This window comes from Nyctereutes procyonoides, unplaced genomic scaffold (genome assembly GCF_905146905.1).
Source record: "Nyctereutes procyonoides isolate TBG_1078 unplaced genomic scaffold, NYPRO_anot_genome, whole genome shotgun sequence".
Taxonomy (NCBI): domain Eukaryota; kingdom Metazoa; phylum Chordata; class Mammalia; order Carnivora; family Canidae; genus Nyctereutes; species Nyctereutes procyonoides.
In genome coordinates, this window is record NW_026575151.1 from 2,635,820 (window position 1) to 2,660,419 (window position 24,600).

General features: G+C 39.7%; 1 protein-coding gene across 9 annotated transcripts in view; it reads right to left on the reverse strand.

The window, feature by feature from the left end:
- Window positions 1-10,322: 10,322 nt before the first annotated feature.
- AFF1 (ALF transcription elongation factor 1) overlaps window positions 10,323-24,600 on the reverse strand; it is a 234,061-nt gene continuing 219,783 nt past the window's right edge. For all 9 annotated transcript variants that reach the window (XM_055313044.1, XM_055313043.1, XM_055313041.1 and 6 more), the window contains 5 exons: window positions 20,677-20,813; window positions 20,018-20,086; window positions 19,266-19,403; window positions 16,631-16,836; window positions 10,323-15,596 (listed from right to left, as the gene is read on the reverse strand). In XM_055313044.1, coding sequence (XP_055169019.1) covers window positions 15,475-15,596; window positions 16,631-16,836; window positions 19,266-19,403; window positions 20,018-20,086; window positions 20,677-20,813 — 672 coding nt within the window. In that variant the 3' untranslated portion in view covers window positions 10,323-15,474. The remainder of the gene's footprint in view (window positions 15,597-16,630; window positions 16,837-19,265; window positions 19,404-20,017; window positions 20,087-20,676; window positions 20,814-24,600) is intronic.

A 24,600-nucleotide genomic window follows, 5' to 3' on the forward strand; every position in this document is an offset into this window, starting at 1 on the left:
AATTCTTACTAGTGGAATGAATGTAAATTCTTTTTAATGAATTGCACACCAATGGAATGTCTGCTGGCTCCTTGGCATTTTCAGGTAACACTCTGTAAATATGCCTGTAGAGAGTTGTAAAGTTTTAGGAGAATGGGTCTCAGTTGACCCCAGGCTCCTAGGCTCTGCTGAAAGGAGAGCAACTATGGGCATTAAAAATAGCAAAGAAATTGAGCCAAGGAAGGAACCCGGCAAGGGATTTACTTACAGGAATGTATATTTGGTAAGTAATGAAAGATGTAGCTTCAGGAAATTAGGGAAGTAGAACCAAACATTTAATGGTATAATGTAAGAACCTACAACATTTGCTTAGTACAACAGGATATCTCACCTTTTTTTTTTTCCCAACAAAGTGTCCATATGTGAAATTTCCCTAAGTTCCTGTGTTTGAGGTAAGTGCCTTGTGCTAACAATGCATTTTACTATCCTTATATGTCCATTAAATGATCATGGATATTCATTTGTGTGTATATATACACAAATACATAGGCATACACAAAGGCCTGCGCACAGCATAGTACAGAATATAATGGATGGGCCTCCCTGTGGTTGAGTCCCTGCTCCAGTCAAAGGGAGGCAAGAAGAAGAAGAGAGGCCAAGCCATCCCTGAGCGACATTTTTGTACACAATAATTATACTTCATAGTAAATATAGTTGAATTCTCTTATGTTCCCAATTGAGGTTGGATATAAGGGTATAACGTTTAGGATAGGAGGAAGTCTACTCAACTTTAGCTTAAACACTAGATAGAAGGGAAAATTAAAAGAATTTTAAACACGTTATTAGAACTTTAAAAATGTTGCTGCAGGGCAGCCTGGGTGGCTCAGCGGTTTGGTGCCGGCTTCAGCCCAGGGCCTGATCCTGGAAACTCGGGATCAAGTCCCGCATCAGGCTCCCTGCACGGAGCTTGCTTCTTCCTCTGCCTGTGTCTCTGCCTCTCTCATGAATAAATAAAATCTTTAAAAAAAATGTTGCTGCAGTGAATATTGCCATATATAAAGAATATGTGGAAATTTTGATTAATCCAGCGATGCTGCCATTATCGCCAAAACAAACATAAGGAGATACTGGAATTATTCAATAGGGACATATTTTTTTTTCTGCTGCTTTTTGAAAATTGGTGTTTCAGAGCCAAGTCTAATGGGGAGTATCATTTAGCTCTTCCCAGAAAAACTACCATAAAATAAATATGTTTGTTTGCCCATCTAGTCTTGCAAACAACTTTAAAGTGTTCTGCCTCTGTTTGGAACAATTCTCACACGTGTGTACAACTGCCATCCACCACAAGATGATTTTGAAGGACAGTGGTCTTTTCTTTTTTTAAGATTTTATTTATTTATTCATGAGAAACAGAAAGTGAGAGGCAGAGTCACAGGCAGAGGGAGAAGCAGGCTCCGTGCAGGGAGCCCAATGAGGGACTTGATCCCGAGTCTCCAGGATCACGCCCAGGGCTGAAGGCAGCACTAAACCACTGAGCCACCCGGAGATCCCCTCTTTTTTTAAAAAAAAAAATATTTTATTTATTCATGAGAGACACAGAGAGAGATGCAGAGACACAGGCAGAGGGAGAAGCAGGCTCTGCGCAGGGAGCCCGACAGGGGACTTGATCCCAGGACCCCAGGACTATGCCCTGGGCCGAAGGCAGTGCTAAACCGCTGAGCCACTGGGGCCGCCCCAAGGACAGTAGTCTTTTTAGTAAATTCTGTGTATCTCTAAATTTTAACCCATCACATTTAACATTAACAATATATTTAACAAATATATTAACATTTTTCACTTCATAAACTTTAGGATGGCCTTTCTGTCACAGGTGAGGAAATAGTACCATTCAGGTGACTTGCACAAGGTAGAGGATGATTATTGTTTTTGGCTTCTGGTTGTTTTTCCTAGACACTGTAACTGTGAACGTGAGAAGCGTCCTGCAGGGCCAAGGCATTCAGTCTTCAAAATCATACGTTTCTGACCTAAAGTTTTCTTTTGTTTTTTGTTTTTCTGAGCTAAAGTTTTATTTGGTCCCACTATTCTCCAACTTGGAGGGCCCGGGGGGTGCAGTGGGGTGGGGGTGGGGGAATCATGCTGTTGCCTGTTTCGGTTATTTCATATTTGCTGGGATTTTAACCTTTAAAGCTTACTTTGCATTGCTCATGACTTTAGAACTTTTGTATTATGCTTGTTTCTTTAAAGGCTTATCTCTGAGGTGTACTTTTTAACTATACTTCATTAAACAATCCATGTCCCCATAAAAAGAAAAACACTTGTCAATTGCAGCAAGCCCTGGAGGTACACTTGTATCCTGACTAGGACTAGTAAACAGAGAAAATCTACAAGGCATATATTAAGTAACATCAGACTTGGAAAATCCCCCACTGTGCTAGTCATTGTTTAGTATCTGCAGATTCTCAGGATTTCCTTTTCAAATTCTGTTTTATAAAACCTCTCTAATTCCTACCCATAATCCTATTTTATGAATTATCTCTAGTGGTAATCCAAAAGTGGTTAAATGTTAAAACAGAGTGAGGATACTGGTTGTAGATGAAATTAAAACAGCTTATTTAAAAAAAAAAAAACAGCTTATTTTTAAAAACAGCTTATATTAGGGTGTCTGGTGGCTCAGTTGGTTAAGTGCCTGATTCTCGGTTTCACCTCAGGTCATGATCTCAGGGTCCTGAGATTGAGCCCCACGTTGGGCTCTGAACTTAGCATTGAATCTGCCTGTCCTGGTCCTTCCCTCTCCCTCCCACTCTGCATGCATGTGCTCTCTCTCTCAAATAAATAATCTTAAAAAAAAAAAAAAAAAAAAAAGAACCTTATAAAGGTGCATTTCCTCAGTTTACTTTCATAAGCAAAATCCTTTATAATGAAAAGTCAGACAAATCTGTATCATAATCTGGGTTTCACCTTTTATTAGGTGCTTGATCATAACTCACTCATCTTTAAGTTTTATCATCTATAAAGCATGATAATGACTAATGTGAAAGGTAATTTTAAAAATACAGACTATGGAAACTATACAGAACATGTGGTTTAACACACATTCCTTTCCCCTTCCGCATTTTTCCATTTTCTAGGTCTACTGCCGTAGGGATGGGGATTATCATGGATGTAGTAAATGAAAAGGGGAAAGGCTGAGTAGCTCCATTTTGCTCTGAGGAATTTAGGACAGATATATAGGCACAAGAGGCCTACTAGATAAACTGGCTTATGCCACGCTGTCAAGCCTGAAATAACTCAGTCTGAACAGGGGAGCTAGCCACAGGGTGTTAGTTTTATAATAGCATCTATATTAGGACTAGCTGGATGCAAGGACAATGGCTGCCAGACTGGGAAAGTGACAGATCTGAAGTTACCTGTCACCTGGATGGAAAAGAGACATGCTGTCCAGAAGCTAGGCACCCTGACCTATGCTTTGTATTAAAACACTCAAGTGTGTCACTAGACACAAAACAATCACTCAGACCACTGAATGGACAGAAGTAAACTTCATAGGGATAAGAAATCAGTCTTCCCTTGTTCTTTCACCTTAATTTAAAATAAGCAAATATCAGATTAATAGGACTATAGTCAAGTAAGGCTTGGGACTGAGCTGTGATGCATTTTAGATTTGATCTCTGCAGGCCATAAAGAAACCTATAAAAAAAAAAAAAGAAAGAAAAGAAAGAAAGAAAGAAAGAAAGAAAGAAAGAAAGAAAGAAAGAAAGAAAGAATGAATCCTATGGTGAAATTCATTCTGTACATCCATTGGGCTTCAAAACTACCAATATTTCACAGCTTTCGATTTATCAAGGATGAATATCATTTGCTTATACAAGTAATAGGTTTTAAAGATTAATGGACCTTCAATTCCTATGTCAATGATGTGCATGTAGTTTACTTACTTAGGGACTGATCACTGCCTCCTACAGCATTGGAAAAAAGGAAATGGGAATTGTAATAGCTCATGGATGATGTTTTCTGAGGTGCAAGCTATGGAGCAAACTTGAGAGGAGTCATGCAGTGGGTTAGAGGCAATCAACAGCCTAGTCCAGGTTTCTTAATTTACAAATTAGAATAAAAAGATAACCTCATAGGAAATGCACTACGCACAGGAATAGGCATTCCATGGAACCAGAAACAAAGGGCCAATAAATCTGTGACAAAATGGTCAACTTCATTTGTCAGAGAAGTGTGAATTGTATAAGGTTTTTCATACTGTATTCAAAGCTGGCAAGGATGTATGCCCAACCTGATACAGGCCTTACTGAAAAAACCTACAGCTAATATCATACTCAATGGTGAAAAACTGAGAGCCTTTCCCCTAAGGTCAGAGCAGGACAAGGATGTCCACTCTCACCACTTTTATTCAACATAGTACTGGAAGTACTATGCTATACTACTGCTACCCATAGCAATCAGATAACAAAAAAGAAATAAAAGGCATCCAAATTGGTAAAGACGACTCACTATATGCAGATAACAGGATATTATGTATAGAAAAGCCTGAAGACTTCACCAAAGAACTACCAGAGCCAATCCGTGAATTCAGTAAAGTCACAGGATACAAAATCAACATAAAATGCAATCTGTTGCATTCTTGTGCACTAATAATGAAGCAGCAGATAGAGAAATTAAGAAAACAATCCTTACTTACAATTGTATCAAAAAGAATACAATACCTAGGAGTAAACTTAACCAAGAAGGTGAAAGACCTATATTCTGCAAACTGATTTAAAAAAGAAAAAAAACCCTCTAAAACACTGACTACTGATGAAAGAAACTGAAGATGACACAAAGAAATAGAAAGACATTCCATGCTCATATGTTGGAAGACAAATACTATTAAAATGTCTATATTACTCAAAGCAATCTACAGATTTAATGCAATCCCTATCAAAACACCAGCAGCATTTTTCACAGAGCTAGAACAAACAATCCTCAAATTTGTATGGAACCACAAAAGACCCTGGATAGCCAAAGCAATCTGGAAAAAGAAAAATATTACAAAGTGGTGGTAATTAAAACAGTATGGTACTAGCATAAAAATAGACACATAGATCAATGGAATAGAAGAGAAAACCTAGAAATGAGCCCACAATTATATGGTTCATTAATCTTAATCAATAAAGGAGCAAAGAATATACAATGGAAAAAAGAGTCTCTTCAACAAATGGTGTTCGGAAAACTGGACAGTCACATGCCAAAGAATGAAACTAGACCACTTTCACTATGCACAAAAACAAACTCAAAATGGATTAAAGACCAAAATGTGAAACCTAAAATAAAAATCCTTGAAGAGAGCACAGGCAGTTAATTTCTCTGACATTGGCCATAGCAACATTTTTCTAGCTATGTCTCCTGAGGCAAGGAAGATAAAAACAGAAACTATTGGGACTACATCAAAATAAAAAGCTTCTGCACGGCAAAGGAAACAAAACTAAAAGGCAACCTACTAAATGGGAGAAGATATTTGCAAGTGACTTCTCTGATAAACGGATACTCCAAAATATATAAAGAACTTACACAACTCGACATACAAAAAAATGAATAATCCAATTAAAAATGGGCAGAAGATATGAACAGACATTTCTCCAAAGAAGACAGACATATGAAAAAGATGCTCAACACCACTCATCATCAAGGAAATGCAAAGCAAAACTACAATGAGGTACTACCTCATTACTCTCAGAATGGCTAAAATCAAAAACACAAGAAATAACAAGTGTTGGTGAGGATGTGGAGAAAAAGGAATCCTTTTGCACTGTTAGTGGGAATGCAAACTGGTATAGCCACTGTGGAAAACAGTATGGAGGTTTCTCAGAAAGTTAGAAATAGGACTATCCTATGATCCAGCAATCTCACTACTGGGTTATTTACTCCCAAAATACAAAAACACTCATTCAAAGGGATATATGCAGTTCTATGTTTCGAGCAGCCTGATTTACAATAGCCAAACGATGGAAGCATCCTAAGTATCCACTGATAGATGAATGGATAAAGATGTGTTATATACAACAAGAGAGTATTATTTAGCCATAGAAAAGAATGAAATCTTGCCATTTGCAACACGGCTAGAGCTAGAGAGTATAATGCTAAATGAAATGTCAGAGAAAGACAAATGCCGTATGATCTTACTCATAAGTGGAATTTAAGAACTAAAATAAATGAGGGGAAAAAGAGAGACAAACCAAGAAACAGCCTCTTAACAGAGAACAAGCTGATGGTTACCAGAGGGGAGGAGTGGGGGAAAGGATTAAATAATACACTTATCAGGGACGCCTGAGTGGCTCAACCTGAGCCTGAGTGGTTGGGCGCCTCCTGTCAGCTCAGGGCGTGATCCTGGAGTCCCAGGATCAAGTTCCATATCAGGCTCCCTGCATGAAGCCTGCTTCTCCCTCTGCCTGTGTCTCTGCCTCTGTTTCTCTCATGAATAAATAATTTAAAAAAAAGAATACACTTATCATAATAAATACATAAATGGGAAAAAAATGTATGCCCATCTACAGTTGGTATGAGAGCTTTTTGGGAGAAGTGGTTTAACATCAAAAATTTTAAGCTTATCTTTTGACTCATATCCCCCTTACAAAAATTTATCCTGTAAAAATACTTAAAAGAATGCGACATGGTGTGGTATCAGGATTCCTTTAAAAAAAAAAAAATCCTTGGTATAGCACTGTTTGTAACAGAATAATGGGGGAGGGAGGGTTAACAGGGAAGGCCTGTATGCATAATGTGAGAATGTTTACATCAAGGGTGATATATCCTTATTATGCAGTAGTTTGCAGCCAAAATAGGATTACCATAAAGAAGACTGATATAAAGTGAAAAGAGTCAGAATATGGAATATTCCACATTTATGTTTAAAAACAAGGTATAATTGCACAATAAACGTTCTGGAAGGAGATGCACCAAACTTTATGGCTGTTAACTCTGGAGGGAAAGGGATGAAGTATGTTTGCCCTTGCGATTTTTATTCTGCATGCTTTTATATCATTTGATTTTCCTTCAAATAGCCATCAACAGCCTAGTCCAGGTTTGTGAACTGATTTGTGAATCAGTTGAAAACAAGATTTTAACAAAAAATCCCAAATGATTTGCACTAATCAATGTAGGTTCGGGAAGCTCTGCAAGCCACTCTAGCATATCACAGACTTCCTCCTTAAGATACTTGGCAAGTCCTCAGTTGTAATCCCAGGTGCCAAGCCCTACCTGCAGGAAGAGTTTCTTCAAAAACTGCAGGACAAAGATGGAAAAGCAGGGAGTCAAATAGTTCAACTGAAGACATATTTCCAAAGCCCACGCAGTTGAGTACAACTCATTTTTCATATCCAAGAGTGTATATACCTGTAGAAAAATATGTGTGCGTGCTCCTGTTTGTGTGTGTACTGTTGCTTAGATGACCGTTTATAGGAATATTTAGGAGTAGAGAGCTACAAACCCATAATTGTTTTCACTGCCTCCCCATGAAGTAAGGTAAATGAGAAGTTAGGACTGGGCCCTAGTAATAGAGAAGGGTGATTTACAGCACTTATCCAGGACAGGCACATGGTCTTTTGAAGCTAAAATAGAATTGTCTGTTTAGAAGGTATTCCAGGTCCACCCTCTAGTCTGTTCAAAGGCACAGGTCTTTATTATCAGAGCCTTGATGTCTCACTACAGTCTTGCTTTTGGCGTAGTGTGGTCTACAGGGAAACCACAAACCCTGACACAGTCCTGCTCTAAGACAAAACAGACGAGACGGGTACATTTATCCAACCAAGCACAGCCAAAGTAGCAGCAGATAAACCTCGGATTATGTTACGGTAAAGACCCTTTGGGCTTCAAAGTCATTGAGAATGGACTGGAGGACTCTAAACACCTAGATGTCCTAAGGAAAAGTAGCCTGGGTGTGACAATTTACATTTCCAACCACCTGGCAAATAGTGAACAAAAATACCTATTTAGGAAATTCAGGCTCCCAAGTGCCCAAATGCTTGCCGGTACAAAGACTGAGCAGCACACAAAGGGCGAGGACTGCTTACCTTGGAGCTGCCGCCGGGACGCAGCTGCTCTGCTCCAGGGGGGACGGCCCGGGTGCACCGCAGGGCACCACCGGCAGAAAGTGCACACACACTGGCAGAGGTTGGCCTACATAAAGCAAAAACAAACTTTATTTAAAAGGCCATAATAAAAACCGAAAAGCAAAAGACAATTTGAGAGAAACCTTTCTAACCTAAGAGATTAATATCTTGAATACAGAAATCAAAAGGAAAAAGATGAATAGCCCAGAAGGGAATCATCTATTCTTTTTTTGCTGCTCAGCATCCTCTCTCTTCCTTAAGAGAACCCTTCCTGCTGGTGAATTCATGACATGATTTAGGTGAAAACCTTCCCCGTGTCTACTGTTTGGGGCATTTGATCTGGGTCTCAGGGTATTGGCCATATAACCCACATGCTGCGAATGGCGCCTTGGTACGTGATGGGGGAAAAAAAAAGAGTGCCATGGGGATAAAATGTGAATGAAAACATCAGAAGATACTGTTTTCCACCTAAAGAATTAGGTGATTTCTTTTTTCCCTTTGCATTCTTTAAACATAATACCTGGGACTGCTAAAGGAATGGCTTGTCAATGCATACTAAAATCACTAAGTGTCAGAAGCTGTTGGGCCATGGAAAAGCCCATAATCACCACAGCATTTCAGGGGTCACATCTTAACTAAACGTGCAAAGTTAGCATCACTAACAATTTCAGGTGCCTCCTGATAGAACACAATGTGAAGCATACTACATCCCCTGTGGGGTCCTGCCAAATATAATCGTCTAAGATCTAACCTAGTTTGCAGGAAATAAAGGAGTTGGAGGAATGAATTGAAGGACACTTTGGGAAACAAGAGGACATCATATTTTTTAAAAGGTTTTTCCTAAGATAATGACTAATGTTATGCATGAAACTTAACTGAATCTTGTTTGCAAAATTGACCCTTCAGGGACAATTACACAAATTTTGCCATGAACTGAATATTAGATGTTTGTTGAAAATGTTTCTTAGCTGTTAACATGATATTAGTGTTGGAAAATGTCCTGGGAAATGCATGAACTTGCTAGGGCTGAAACCTCTAATTCAGCATAAATATATACATGCACACATTTACTTAAGGACAATATGGTAAAGTATTAATTGCTGAATCTGTTTCAAATAGTTTGATTCAGGGAGGTCTGTGGAAGCATTCTTTATAATATCCCCTAGTTACAAATAATCTCAATGTCTAACAAGGAGGTTGGTTAAATAAACTGATACAATCATACAAAGGACAACTACAACTGAAAATTGGTAACAGACAAGATAGGACATGGGACAGCTTCTGTGAAAAAGATGAAAACCAGAGATTTTATGACCCATCTGCCCTATAGCTTCTCTTAAGGACTAAAAACACTCCCTGCCCCACACTTGCTTGCCATTGTGTGCTTTACCAGTTCTTGCTGCTGGTCGACTCATCACGAGCTTGCGGAGTGACAGCGGGTGTCTGTTCAGGAGGCCCAATGTTAGGTAGAGGTCAACCTAACCTAAGGAACAAAAAATGAAAAAGGTGGTGGCAGGTAGTGAGGTCTTTATCAGTGTTCAGCCATAGGCTGGGGGGCAGGTGTTGGGGGGACTGTGGTGCAGTAAGGGCAAGGAGTAAACTGAAGGAGCCATCAGCCAATAAGCATTCATGGCAGGCACCACGCTAAGCACTCTCCGTTACCGTCTAGCGCAATCCTGATCATCTGACTAGGTAGGTCGCAAATCAACAAAGTTTATGAGAAAACCCCAGAGAGGTTAAGTAACTTGCCCAAGGCCACAGAGCAAACTCAAGAGCCAGGATTCAAATTCAGTGAGTCCGATTTCAGCACCTAGGTTCTTTCTGATTTACTAACATCATTGAGGCAGAACATTAGTTCTTTCAGAGTTGCAAAGGGAGGAGAGACCCGATGGCCTTTAGAATCCCTTTCAATACCAACATTTCACTAATCGGTCCACCCAACAAACATTCAAAATAGGCAAATGATGGTCACCATTGCACCTGGCACTTAATGTGGGAAAGAGAAGATGCCACACTGATGATATTAGGCTAATCTGTGGGTGACTGAAGTTCTTAAAAGTAAGCCAAAGAGAAGGATGACCTACCCTCTACCCACCAGTCTTTCCCCATTTCAACACTTAATACACATTGTAAGGGCATGTTCTGTTATCCCACCATGTCAGACTCTTCTTGGCTATAAATGGTAATTACATATAGCAATTTTAGGAATCACTTTATTCAGGCAAAATGAAAGCATGGATTCAACCCCAATGATTTCTCTAAATTTTTATTGATTTTTTTTAACAGTTCGATCCTCTTGTGAAAAGGAAAGAATTTGAAGATTAACAAGTCAATTACATTTTTTTTTAAACAGCAATTAATCCTCATTACAGAGAACAACAAACAAAAGATCTGTGGCACGTTATCTTTGGAAAGATCTTTTGCAAATTTTTCTTCTAAAAAAAGAAAACTATAATTTTCACAGATCACATATGTCTCTTTCAAAGGACTATACAAGGCAGCTAAATTTTATTCACAAAAGCCCCAAGTTGCAGTTCCATTGCTGAAGTAGATAAAATACATGGAGTCCCCCCTTACTCGTGTTGCACATCTTCCCATTGAGAGCATCACTGCTTCCCTATCCTACATACAAAATCACTGTGTGGACTAGACAGCTGGCACATTATTCCACAATAACTAAAGACAAATTCATATTTTAGATAGACCAGTGATCATTTATCAACTGGACAATTTATTCCTTTTTAAACAATTTTAATACCAAGATTTGACTTCCTCTAAAGTTATAAGAAAGCAACAAATATATAATATAATATAATATATAATGGTAATAAATTAAAAAAAAAAAAGGCAACCCTGCTCAGGTATCATCCAAAACATGATCACATTCAGAAAAAACAAAAAAGATTTGGGACACATGCCTACAAACACACACACACACACACACACCATGAACAGTGTATACTTGATATCTGAGGGGGATGTGCAGTAATTTTAACAATACATGTGGATGGCCTGAACAAAAGGCAAAGTTAATACTGCCTGTGTGAAGCATCATTTGAACATCTACTTTGAAGCAAAGCACATTATCTTCCTCAGGTGAGCCACCGCCCACTCTCACCAGCGCAGCTTGGCCAGCCTTGCTGCCAGTGGTCTTATTCCCTTGTCTTTCCAGGCCAATATAGTACTATGTAGGCTCACAGGGAGCTGTAGGTTTCCTTCCTGCCCTTGTGGGTAGAGAAATATAGGCACTTTTCTACCCATCACAGTACCTGTTGATATCTGTTGCACAGCGGAACATAGTGTGATTTCCCCTGGACAAGAGGAAATTCACAGCCCCCTTAAGTAGACAGCGCCTTGCCAACTCATAAGAACTGAAGAACATGGCCAGTGGTCATCATTCTTAGTCTCCGAGAAGCCAACACAACTGGATCGCATACTGGAGGTTCATGTGGTAGATATCACTTGCACTGTTTGAAGGAAAAATCCCCCAACACCACTCCACCTCCAGCAAACAAAGCACAAAGATAAAAAGGCACAGGAAAAACCTTACATCCATTAATTCTCAATAGGACGAAAAACAATCAAAATAGGCAACCCACTACAGAAAGGGAACAAAGGAGTAAGTATCGCCATAATCCTGACACCCCTCCATAGCCACAATGTACAACTCACTTTCCAGTGAGCAAAACTCTGCATTTATATTTCTAAAAGAAGCCCAAATATTCCTGCAAAATTTAAATACTGGTAATTGATGATAAAGAGCATAGTAGAAGAAGTGGCAAAGTTTTTCAAAGATTGTGTAGTGTCTGGGAAAATAAATCCTTAATAAAAGAAAAAAGTAGAATCAAGCGTAATTTGATGATTCATTTACCTTAAGATGAATAATTATGCCTCAAACTTCACGAAGCAGAACAAAAGATACAAGACCCACGTTAACAGGTCTTAAAGCCACATCAAAATAAATACAGCATTATCCTCAAATTAGTATTTCAAAATCAGGTTTGGTTAACAAAGACACAATGAATATATCCAATTCAACCAGCCTCCTGTTCTGTGTATGAATGCATATGTACATGTACAACACACACACGTCTCCTTTCATATGTCAGATATAAAACCTGTTCATTTTGGAGGATGCAATGGTTCATCTTTTTGCTTCTAAAAATTACTGGATAGGAATCATAAAAAAAATAGTAAGCTCCTGGTTCTACTAACATAAATATTTCAGGTACCAATTAAGGCAAGCTTTCAGCCAGAAAGGGGTCGACAGTTAGCTTCTCAAAAGCCTGAGATCTGAAATTAAAGGATGTAAAAGTGTGTTTGAATTTGTCTAGGGGCAAAAGCTAAATATCTTGATCAAAACAGACCTATAAAATAAAGTCCTTTTATTTAAAAAAAAATCAGATTCATTTAGTATCATTCGTAGAAGTCAGTCATTCATTCTATTGCAGTTCTCGTCCTGATAATATGCCTGCTGGACCCTCGCTTCTTTACCACAGCGAGCGTGCGGTCAAGGTTTTCACATTCTTAACCCAGTGCAATTTGGTAAATTTCAGTGAAGTGTTTTTCATTCTTTATCAGGGCCCCTAGTCTGGCTAAAATCTCAAGTTTAGTGATTCACATTTTAATTATCTACAGAAAGGACAGAAACATTCAACATTTTAAAAAGTGAAACAGTGTTCTTCCATTTCCTAGTAAACACACACGCACGCACGCACACACACAAAATTATAGTGCCAAAGGCAAGATTTTACACTCAATTTTCACTCCTTAAGATGTTCTGTATTTGTCTCATTTTATAATCTAGTCCTTTCAATTATCTACCCCAGTACAAATTCTGCCTTTGGGAATTTAAGCATGCAGTGAAAAACTGCAGTGATTTTTAAAATTCTTTAGATTTCTATACACAACTGAAACAAGAAAAAGATCTTATGAACATTAAGGATTCATCAGCCACTATTTTTCATACTCTATTTAAAAAGTAGCCACTGGGAATCCTCTTTTCGGTATAATGCAGTAAGAACTGGAAATATTCCACGATCAAAATACTACAAATTGATCTCTGCAAATTGATGAGTTTTTCAAAGGGACAAATAAAATTTTAATATAAAGGTTGGAGGTGGGGAACACTACACCAGAAGAGTAAGGCCACTGAAAAAGCAACCAATTTTAGAAGTGGCTAAGAAATCGCTTAGAAATGTCTTTAAGTCACAGGAATGCTGTCGCTCTCACCAACAGAACACACACACATACACACACACTCCAACACAATCTGCATAGATCAGAACCTGTCCCTAAAAGGACATACCCTTCCAAACTGACAGGTGACTTGTATTAGGGAATGGTAGGGGAAACGGGGCTAGGGGGGCCAAGTGAATAAGGGGGGAAAAAAAGACTTAAACAATCCCATCAACCTGGTTCTGGTGTCTGGTCTCACACATAAGAGATGGACACAGTGCCACAACCCACCAGGCAGTTAGTGCTCATTTAACAAAAGGTTCTGTTAAATGGCCTTGCTTTAGAACATCAATGAATGAAACAGGCCCATCAAGATCACACATCCAGTTCTTACGCTCATCTGAGTAGCGTACTACTACTGCTGTAACTCTGGCTTTCACCTAAACATGAGGTAACAAACCACTAAACTAGCTAGGATAACAAGAGGATAGGCTGGATTAGACGCTGAAGGAACAGCTTCACGCAAACAATTCATACATGAAAAATCATCACTCCCATCCTCTACACATCCTTATATTAGTGACCAAATCACCAAGTTCTTGCATTCCTCGTACAGATCTTCGACCTCTTTGTAATAAAGATGGTCCACCTTTCTTCATGAATAGTATGAAAATGACAAACATTCTTGATAGGAATCAAACGGAGAGGGGCAGAATGGGACGAAGGGAGAAAAAAAATGAACCAACAGTAGTGATAACACTCACTCCTCAATTTTAATATGTGTGCAAATTCTACTTCTAAAAGGGATATAAAGAATTGGCTTTTTAAAAACACTGCGCTCAAAATAATGCTTCCAATAACCTTCAAAGTTTCAATTAAAAAAAATCTGTGCTTATGGTTATGTGGGAATTTTGATTGTGTTCTTTCATTTTAGGTTATTCCCTATGAACTTGGTTTAACGTCTATAATATGGCAATAACAGCGTATGGGAAGGCCACGGTTCCTCTTCAATCCAATCAAATCTAGTTGATTGAGAACACTTTGGAGTGAAGGCATGTGGTGACAAATTTTTTTTTTTTTAAGTCTAATTAACCACCCAAATCTCCACTTCCTCTCAGGGAGTTAATTTACCCTAGACAATCAAGGGCTCAGAAAATCTACTTTTGCTATAAATATAAAATAATTTGTAGCAGAAAAATATAGCCTCTCTAAGAAGTAGTTTTCATTTTTCTTTGCTGACAAAATTGTGTGTTGGTTAGACAACAAGAGTTACCACGTAACTGTAGACCACAGATCAGCACCTCAAATCCCAGCTCTACTTAAACAAAAATGAAAACGCATTTTAGCCATCTGGTCAGGTATAAATGTTGGTTCCCTTCTTCCCCAAGTAGAAAAGTCAGAATATAGTCAATGGTGACTGCCTTTCGCTGAAGCAGGGGGTGGAGACGGCAGCACCCCATCCTCCATGGTGCATGCGATCTCAAGATGGCTTCCCCATGAGCGGCAGCTCCTCCCTCCACTGCTCTGACTCAGGCTGACTGCAGCAGTGACAGAGAAATCCGAACTGGGGTGAACGTGTGGTACTCCAGGCAACAGGGGTGGGGGGGGGGAGTTGCCTTCAATTTTCTAAATTGTGACAATACTTGGTATTATCAAAGCCACTGTTCATGTGCAGAAAGTGGGGTACAGTGGAGTCCTTCACAACTTATGCTTTACAGATGACCATTAGAATTTGCTACACAAACATTCCCCCCTAAACTTAAAAGGAAAAAAAATCATCCACAAAACCCTACACCAAAATTCACTGTTTAAAAATTTTTCTGGGAATAGATTGGGGTGGCTACTGAGAGGACATGAACTTGCTTTCAGAGCTGAAACTGCTTCTCCTCATTTCATCTGCCTTTTGCATCCTGTTGGTTTAAAAAAGTACGGAAATGTTTCTAGACCACTCATACGCCCACTTAGTCTACATTGCACTTCTGTCCTTTAGTTAGGAAAGGCAAGATCATCTCTGAGGCCAGCCTCCTCATTGCTTCTGCATAACCACCATGTCCAACCAACGATCACATAAGTTCTTGAACGTTTAAGTGGACAAATGTCCTGGCCATCTCATGGTGCTTCTCTTCTCGAGTCTGGTGTCCTGATGAGACAAACGTCTGAACTGTTTTTGAGGCTTTCAATGTGCAAAAAAGTTTCCAAGCCATCAAATCAACTTGGGCCTCCGTTAAGGTGTTTTGGTTGCTTGTTTTAGCCGCTGAAAACCCTGTCTTGTATAGTGCACCAGATCCATCAAACTGCTGTTGAGGGCCAAGGCACACACACTTGTGCTGAGCTGAGCAAAAAATTCTGCAAACAAAGCAAAACCAAAACCAAGTAAACACATTTGCACACACGAAAATAAAAATGGATACCTAAAAAGTCAAAGTTTCAGCAGCTGTATCCCCCACATTATTCTATACTTCATCCCAGAAAAAAAAAAAAAAAGTCACAATCTACTATAATGGCTCACTAGTTCTCCACATCCCTCCACTAGACTAGAAGGATAAGAACTGGGTTAGTTTTAGAGCTGAATCCATAATGCCTGGCAGATGGCTTGTGCCAGAAAATACCCCAATTTATGTGACTGGATCAATGGATGCGTGAATCAAAACAAAAAATCCCCAATGTGTTAAAAGCATCATTAGTTTGCTATGAAAGAAAATTAAATTGTAAGAAGCTATGAGAAAATTAAGTGGCTAGAGCTGGCTGGCCACCGCTTCCCCTACAGCCAGGAAGAACTAAGGAATGGCGGTCATGCGGCAGTTACAGACGCAGTGACTCAGTGGTCGTGGTACGACACGGAGCAGTTCCTCTGATAGCAGAAGCTCTACCACCTCCTACACCTTGAATTTCTCCAAGGGCCTGCTTCTCAGAGAAGTCTCGGGAATATTCACTACGCCATACTTCTTATACTGTTGCAAACCGTCTTTCTTAACATACGCTGAAAGCAGATAACGTGACTTGCTGTTGAGGTTACGCTACTTCACATACCAAACTGGTTGTGCCCAAAGACAGCCAGTGACTTCCCTTCTTCACTTGCCTTGCCCTTTTGCTAGCATTTCAGTTCAAGCTGGAATAAACGATGCCAGAACTTCTGGACGGGCAAGGTGCTACAACCACTTCTAATTTAATTTTGCTGAGATCTAGTCACAGAAATCTGGCTCCAAGCTGCAGAGTTCATGCACCGTGGCTCAGGCGTGAGGCAGAATGGAGGAGATGTGAGGAGAGCAAATACCTACATACTTCCTTTTCTTCCAAACACTGAACATAAAGCACAAACCAACCACATTACACCCTCCCGATCCCCCTGCCCCGGTAATTACCACCACAGAGCCATTTACCTTTATTCTTCCTTGTAAGGACCTCAGCCTGTTCCCAGAGGTCAAAGGCGGTAAGGACATGGGAAGTAATGGTGACATAAGAAGATGTCATGTTCTGAATGGTGACAGGCATACCACTGCTCCCTATGCTGCCAGCACTGGACTGGGACCCTACGGAGCTGGCAGGAGAAGGAACTGGAGAGAGAGGGGACGGTGTGCCTGTGTTTCTAGAAGGCGAAAGAAAGGAGACAACGGGTTAATCACCTACCCGAGGACTACGGATTTATTGTCTCTGGGGCTGCAGTCCAAATTACAAAGTTCCAGTGTGTAGTAGCCAAATTGACAATCACTTTCAAAAGATCAGAGACACCCTTCACCTTCAGTATTTAGGGAATTTATTTCATGAAAGACAACAAAATGGGGCCAACCAAGCAGAGGAAGTAAATGGATGGAGGCAACGTGTCCTTCACTGGATACAGAGATACAGAATCAGGTGGGCCTATCTATATTCCAGATATGCTTGCTCCGTTTAGAGTCTACTCCCTTGGCCTGGAATCCCTTCTTCCCCCCATCCCCTCAATTCTAACTTTACCAAGACAATGCTTCCCTGTGAAGACGGTTCTGACCTCCTGTATATTCATTCTTTCTTTCACTCAAATACTTACCGAGCACCTACTCTACACTCGGCACTCTTCTAGACACTAGGGATACAGCAGGGCTTCCCTTCAGCCACCACCTAAGCTGGTCAGTTTGCATTTACCTTTTAATTTATCTACTGCACTTATCACATCCCATTTTACTTTTCTGTCTATTCCTTTTCCTTCTTTTCCTTCCTTGAAGGCTGGAACCATTTCTTCCTAATCTTTGCATTTCTAGCACTTAGCACAAAGAGTAGGCTCTTCACATGTAACTATTGAATCCATGACTAAATGAATAACAGGACAGCTTCCAAGGAGACTGGGCAAAATTATGCATCGGGGGCTTCACAGTCTTCCCTTCACTCCCCTTTTGGCCATATACCTGCACATGCAGGTTAACGGGGGCCTTGACGTGCATCAAGTGAGAAATATAAGGAAAATGCTTAGACATAAAAAGTAATGGAGGGTGCCTGGGTGGCTCAGTGGTTGGATGTCTGCCTTCAGCTCAGGTTGTGACCCTGAGATCCTGGGATCAAGTTCCACATCAGACTCCCCAAAGGGAGTCTGCTTCTCCCTCTGCCATGTCTCTGCTTCTTGTGTGAATAAATTAATTAATTTTAATAAATAAATAAAAAGTAATGGAAAGATGGGTCAAACAGGAGCCCCATGATTGGGTACATCTGCCCTCGGGGGCTGCAGGGACCCTAAATGTCTCCTGCAGAATTTATATTCTAAGAACTAGAATGGAAGCTCCATGAGGGCAGAGATTCTTGCCTCCTCTGCTTACTGCTTTATTCCCTGTATCTAAAAACAAGGTTTCGTACAAAGAAGGCTATATAGTGGCTGGACAAATGGTGAAGGAGTTATATAAAATAATGTGACTGACAATTTACTAAGAATTAATATCTCAGACATGAGAGTCATGAAAATTTTCAGAAGAAAGAAGTTACTTCTCAATCTTTCTTTCTTTCTTTCTTTCTTTCTTTCTTTCTTTCTTCTTTCTTCTTTCTTTCTTTCTTCTGTCTGTCTTTTTTTAAAGACAGGCCATAAAAAAAATAAAATAAAAAATAAATAAATAAAAAAATAAAGACAGGCCATATGGGAATTTCTTCTCTTGAATGTGCTAGAAATGGGGCAATCTTCTAGGTGATATTCTTAAAATAGCAAAACTTATTAGAACTAGAAACTTTTCAAGGAGTATAACCAAATTAAAAAAAAAATACTAGGCAAGCACTATAGGGAAGAAAATTCTATCTTCATCTTAACAACCTGCACAAAAATTCTATTTTCCAACATCTTATGGCACAGATGAACAACTTCCTTCACAAAGTGGGGGTAGGGGTGAGGTGGAGGTGAAATTTAGGTAGGAATATTTTTTTTCGGGGATCCCTGGGTGGTGCAATGGTTTGCCGCCTGCCTTTGGCCCAGGGCGCGATCCTGGAGACCCGGGATCGAATCCCATGTCGGGCTCCTGGTGCATGGAGCCTGCTTCTCCCTCTGCCTATGTCTCTGCCCCACCCCCCACCCCTCTCTCTGTGTGTGAGACTATCATAAATAAATTTAAAAAAAAAAATCTAAAAAAAAAAAAAGAAATATTTTTTTTTTCATTTTTATTATCACTCTCATGGATCCTAGGTAAGGGTATACAGTTCTGGAAAGTTCTTATTACCTGAAATGACAAGACCACATGTCATACAGACAGAGAAAAGACTATATCTGATTGGCTCTGCCTCTGTTTTGTGTTGTTAGGCCTATCTGAATATTCTCAAAGCTCTAAAATGTTGACCCTATATTCCCTGTAATTATCTTTTTATGTTACTTAATCAGCAAACACCTGGACTTATAACTATTCCTCAAAAAGGTAGAGATATGCAAATAATTCAAATTTCAGGAGCAAATCAGCACATAAATATACACAATTTTTGAAAAGCCAGAGTCCTACAGATGGTTGCAAAATCAAGAGGTAAATAAAGAAAGCACTCAATTTTGAAAATTACATAAATTAGACTTTTCATTACCTTGCAATGCATGGAGAAGGTGCCTGGGCAACTTTGAAAAAACTGCTGAAGTGTTCGTTAAGAGCACGAGAATACTTTATTGCTATATCTTTTTTACAACGAAACATCGCCATGTTCAAAATGGACTGACAACGCATGCTATGAACACAAACAGAAGTTAAAGTGAAGTATTACTTTATAGACATGAGTACCACTCCTACAGAAAGTCATATAACTAGCCTTTTATAGCCTGAGGAACACACTGGGTTTTCCTCATCTACATGAGGAAGACTATCTTAAGAATCTTACTGTATTGTTCAAACTATCATCAAAAGGAACTATTGGTAGGGGCACCTGGGTGGCTCAGTCAGTTGAGTGTCCGACTCTTAATTTTGGCTCAGGTCATGATCTCAGGGTCCTGACATCAAACCCCAGGTTGGGCTCCATGCTGGGTGTGGGGCCCGCTTAAGGCACTCTCTCTCTCTCTTCATCCCCACCCCTCAGTAAATATTGGCGGAAAAACACAAATACACAAGAATATCATTCAAGTCACGAGACCAAAGCATCTACTGAGTCAACAGTAAAATGGCAATAGATGCCTTTCATACAAAGTATCAATGGGATTAGCCCCTTTGACCACACATCCTACTTTCTGGTATTGTTCTGCCTTTCATTATTAATTTCCATGTTAAAAAAACAAACTTCCAAATCTTTTTTATAACAGCAAAAGGTGCAAAAGCAAATACTATTTAGACAAAGTAAAAAGTACACACCATAAAACAGCAAATATTTTCTCTTGTGGAGATGAGGCGTCTGAGAAGGATTTTAATGACATTATAAATCTATAGGAAAATTTAAAAAATACACCAGGTTAAACAAAGGCAGTTAGAAAACCCCAGATACAAAGACATCTTATTATATTTGTCTTGGTTTTATGTTGATTTTCCTGAAGATGTGTAGACATGAAAACCACACAGAAAAAAACCCCAGGCTTTAGAGCAGTAATTCAGGCCATTCAGAAAAGCAGGCAAGGACATGTCTCTTCTCTTCTCTGGCCTGTCTACCTGCTTGAAACCACGTACTTGTGTCCTCACTGGGTCCCCTGCCCAAATACAGATGAAGAAGGGAGCTTTCACTGAGCTGCCAGCACATCTGATAAGAAAACCAAACTGGAAAAACCAGCCTCTCCCTGAAAGGTCTGGCATTTCACAGCACACTTGGCAAAAGGATGGAGCTGGACTCAGTCCCTCTATTCTAGCACTTCATCCAGGATACAACTTTCGTCTAGGACCCAAGAAAAAGTCCTGGATCAGTCACTTTTTTAAAGCTCTCCTTTATTAAGTTGTCTTCCAACTGAGTTCAAATGGATTCAGGCAATAAAGGTGAGGAAAGAGAAGCTCTTAGGAAGATGGCAAAATGACTTGGCACTTACTTAATGAGGTCTACGGTTTCGGAGTACACCGAGTAAGCCGATTTGGAGGCTGGGCTTTCCGACTCCATGGCAATCCCACACTCAATTAAGGACAAGGCGGCCTCCAAGTACTTAAAAGCCTTCCCAACCTTGTCCATCTGTAGAAGAATATGGTCAGTATTAGGCCCAAGACAGACTTTTGTTTAGTTTCTCAAACACAGTCTTTACCTTCCCCCTCCCCTCCACTGTCTTAGTTTAATTATGGCCAAGGAAAACTGTGAGAACAAATGAATTCAGTGATAACCAAAGCCTGTTGGCTCTGACCTACTGAAAAATTTCTTTTAGAGAAAATTTAATAGAAAACTATCTTATAAGACTACTCTAAGTCTTAAACTACATATTCAAAAACCAAGGCAGTAAGCACATCCTCTCCTTGTTATTAGGGCGCAATTCCTCATTATATAATTTTCCTGAGAAATAGACTTTTCTACATATCTAGAATGATGCAGACACAAATTTCTTTGTACTTGTGATGTTTATCTTACGAGCAACAGGAAACATTATGGTTTATAAGCATCTTAAATATTAATTCTAACAATAATTGTTTTATGTATTTTAGAGCCAAACAGATCATCCAATCTCATTTGGAAGTCAGGGCTAAATGTACAAGGCTATCCCTGGGCCAGCCAGCAGGGATAAAATTTCAGAGTCCCTTAAAGGGCAAGTAGAAATATGAATGAAATCAAATACTGGTGCTCACGTAAACCTGAAAGCACACCCTGTCACTGAATGCTCTCCTCACTGGAACACAGCCACCTCCTCCAAGACTGCGATGAGCACCTCCACCTTTTCTCTACATTTGTCATATGGACCATGTGTTATAAGAGCAATGCATATCCAAGTTCGTAGTTTCTGCTAATGTTTTCAATTTGATATGTTCAAAAAGAATTAATAAAAGCAGCAAAGATGTAAGTGGAGTATAAGGAGATGGTGACAAATCAGCAAGGAAAGATGGGGTGGGGCTACTAATTTTTTAAAAAAATAGCTTGGTTCTAAAATATGTTTTCTAGAGAAGACAGGGTCAGAAAATTGGTGTCAGTAGGGAGGCTCCTCAAAAAGTTAAAAATAGAACTACCCTACGACCCAGCAATTGCACTACTAGATATTTACCCAAAGGATACAAAAACACTAGTTCCAAGGGGCACATGCACCCTGATGTTTATAGTAGCAGTGTCTACAATGGCCAAATTATGAAAGAGCTCAAGAGCTCGTGTCCACTGACTGATGAATGGATAAAGAACTGAACTGCAGGGGATCCCTGGGTGGCGCAGCGGTTTAGCGCCTGCCTTTGGCCCAGGGCATGATCCTGGAGACCCGGGATTGAATCCCACATCGGGTTCCCGGTGCATGGAGCCTGCTTCTCCCTCTGCCTGTGTCTCTGCCTCTCTCTCTCTCTCTGTGACTATCATAAATAAATAAATAAACAAATAAATAAAACTGAACTGCACATACAGTGTGCATACACACACACACACACACACACACACACACAAAGGAGTATTACTCAGCCATCAGAGAGAATGAAATCTTGCCATTTACAGTGACAAGGATAGAGCTAGGTATTATGTCAACTGAAATAAGTCAGTCCGAGAAAGACAAATACCATGATTTCACTCGTATACGGTATTTAAGAAACCAAACAGATGAACATAGGGGAAGGGAAGGAAAATAAGATGGACAAAGAGAGGGAGGCAAACCATAAAACAGACTCTTGACTGAGAGAACAAACTGAGGGTTGTTGAAGGGGAAGTTGGTGGGGGGTGGGCAATAAAGAGGGCACTTATGTGATGAGTGCTAGGTGTTAATATGTAAGGAATGAATCACTAAATTCTTTTTTTTTTAATTTTTATTTATTTATGATAGTCACAGAGAGAGAGAGAGGCAGAGACACAGGCAGAGGGAGAAGCAGGCTCCATGCACCGGAAGCCCGATGTGGGATTCGATCCCGGGTCTCCAGGATCGCACCCTGGGCCAAAGGCAGGCGCCAAACCGCTGCGCCACCCAGGGATCTTGAATCACTAAATTCTATTCCTGAAACTATCACACTATATTGTAACTAACTAGCATTTAAAAATAAAGAAAAATTAAGAAAAATTTGAAACACTATTTAATAAGTGCTGTCAACTTCTTATACTTGAAAAGTGTATTTTGTGTTTAATAAAAAAAATCTGTTTTACATTCCAAAAAAAGAAAAAGAAAATTAGTGACAGAAAGAATAAGAATCAAATTGGCAAAGCCCACTATATCAGCAGTATAGGGTTTTAGTGGTTTGCTTCACTGGTGAGACTATGACTCCTCATATTTACTTACTCAATGCCATCTCTTTCATGGAATTTCCAAGATTTGTACTGGCCTTTAGTGTACAAACAAAAGGAACTATAGTAAAACAATTTGCCAATATCTACTTCTCTGAGGGACGTATTCTGCAAGGCTAATAATGAAAATATTTCCGTGACCGCTCCCTCTGCAACTCCAGAGACAGTGTTCAAGCAGTAGCATCCTCACCTCCCTACTCAGCAGTGAGTACAATGCAGAGAGAAAATACATTCCTCTCTATTCAGTGGTGAACTTAACTACCTGGAATGCAAAATGAACTTATAGGAGACCTTGCTCAATTAAAGGAGAATATTATAAAGAGATTGCCATTCTGGGTTTTGTGCAAACCAGCATAACGTCACGGTGAAATGAGCTTTTATTAGCTATTAAAATGAGATGCAGCAAGGTATAAATCAGGACTGCCCTGTACACACGGGAATATATGGGCAGCTAAGGTAGGGAGTAGAAGAGGTGCATCTGGAATCTGTATAAATTAATAGCAAGACAGAAAGTTCCCTGGACTACTGCTTGAATAATGAAGGAATCTAGTGGCTGAAAAACATTCAACCTCAAGGTACGTTTTAGATAACTGGCTGACAAAGCACTGAGTATTTACTCTCTTGCAAAATTCTAAAGGTTCTTACGGTTCTGGCACCAACTTTGGAGAGCTGGAAGACAGAGGCCAGAAAAAACAGTCATTCAGTGCAGACATCTTAATCTGACTCAGGCCATCCTAGTAACAGGGCTGTTTTGGAGACAGGTCTACATGGAGAGGCTTAATTCTGACCCCCTGACAGCATCCTGCATAGTAAGGACTTGATAAACATCTTGCCCTGATGAACAGGGACTGATAAAGGGTCTGAGTCCAGCCTTCCCTCGCCTGCCTGAGAAGAGATGCCCGCCTACAGCCTGGGGTTGAAGAACACCAGGCCAGGACATTAGGGGCCACCATGCTCTTCTCATGTGGCACAAGGTTCAGTAAGTGGTATTTGTAGGGGTTTGGGTTTGGAGAATACATTAAATAAATAAAAGCGCCCAAGTCTTAGATATTTAAATACAAAAAAGGGCAAACATTATCTAATTATACTGCAGCAGAGAAGTAAAAGTACATTTAATTGCGTACGCAATTACCACAAAAGCACCACTTTCCAGAAAGTCCCAACAGCCACTGGATAAAGACAGTTCATTTTTAAAAGTATGTTCACCAACAGTGCAATCATTACCTCCATCTTAAAATCTTACCTAATGGCACTGGTCTACTGTTCTCTCAGGTTATTATCTCAAGGGCTCTAAGACCATATTGGAGCACAGACTACCTCATCTCCTGAAATGTTTCAGGTTAAACACAAACTGACAGACTTTGAATAGCAGACCTTGTCTTCTACATCCAAAGAACTGATCCACTGATCCAGTGGCATATATTAATTAAATCAAACACTATTGGGTGGATTTAACTTCCATTCATTTACATATAAAACTTGTCACTAGGTACCCTGTACATTTGCCTATGTTCAGATGGAGTCAAAGAAAATAATTTCACTAAGAATCCCTTACCCCTCACTCCTTAAG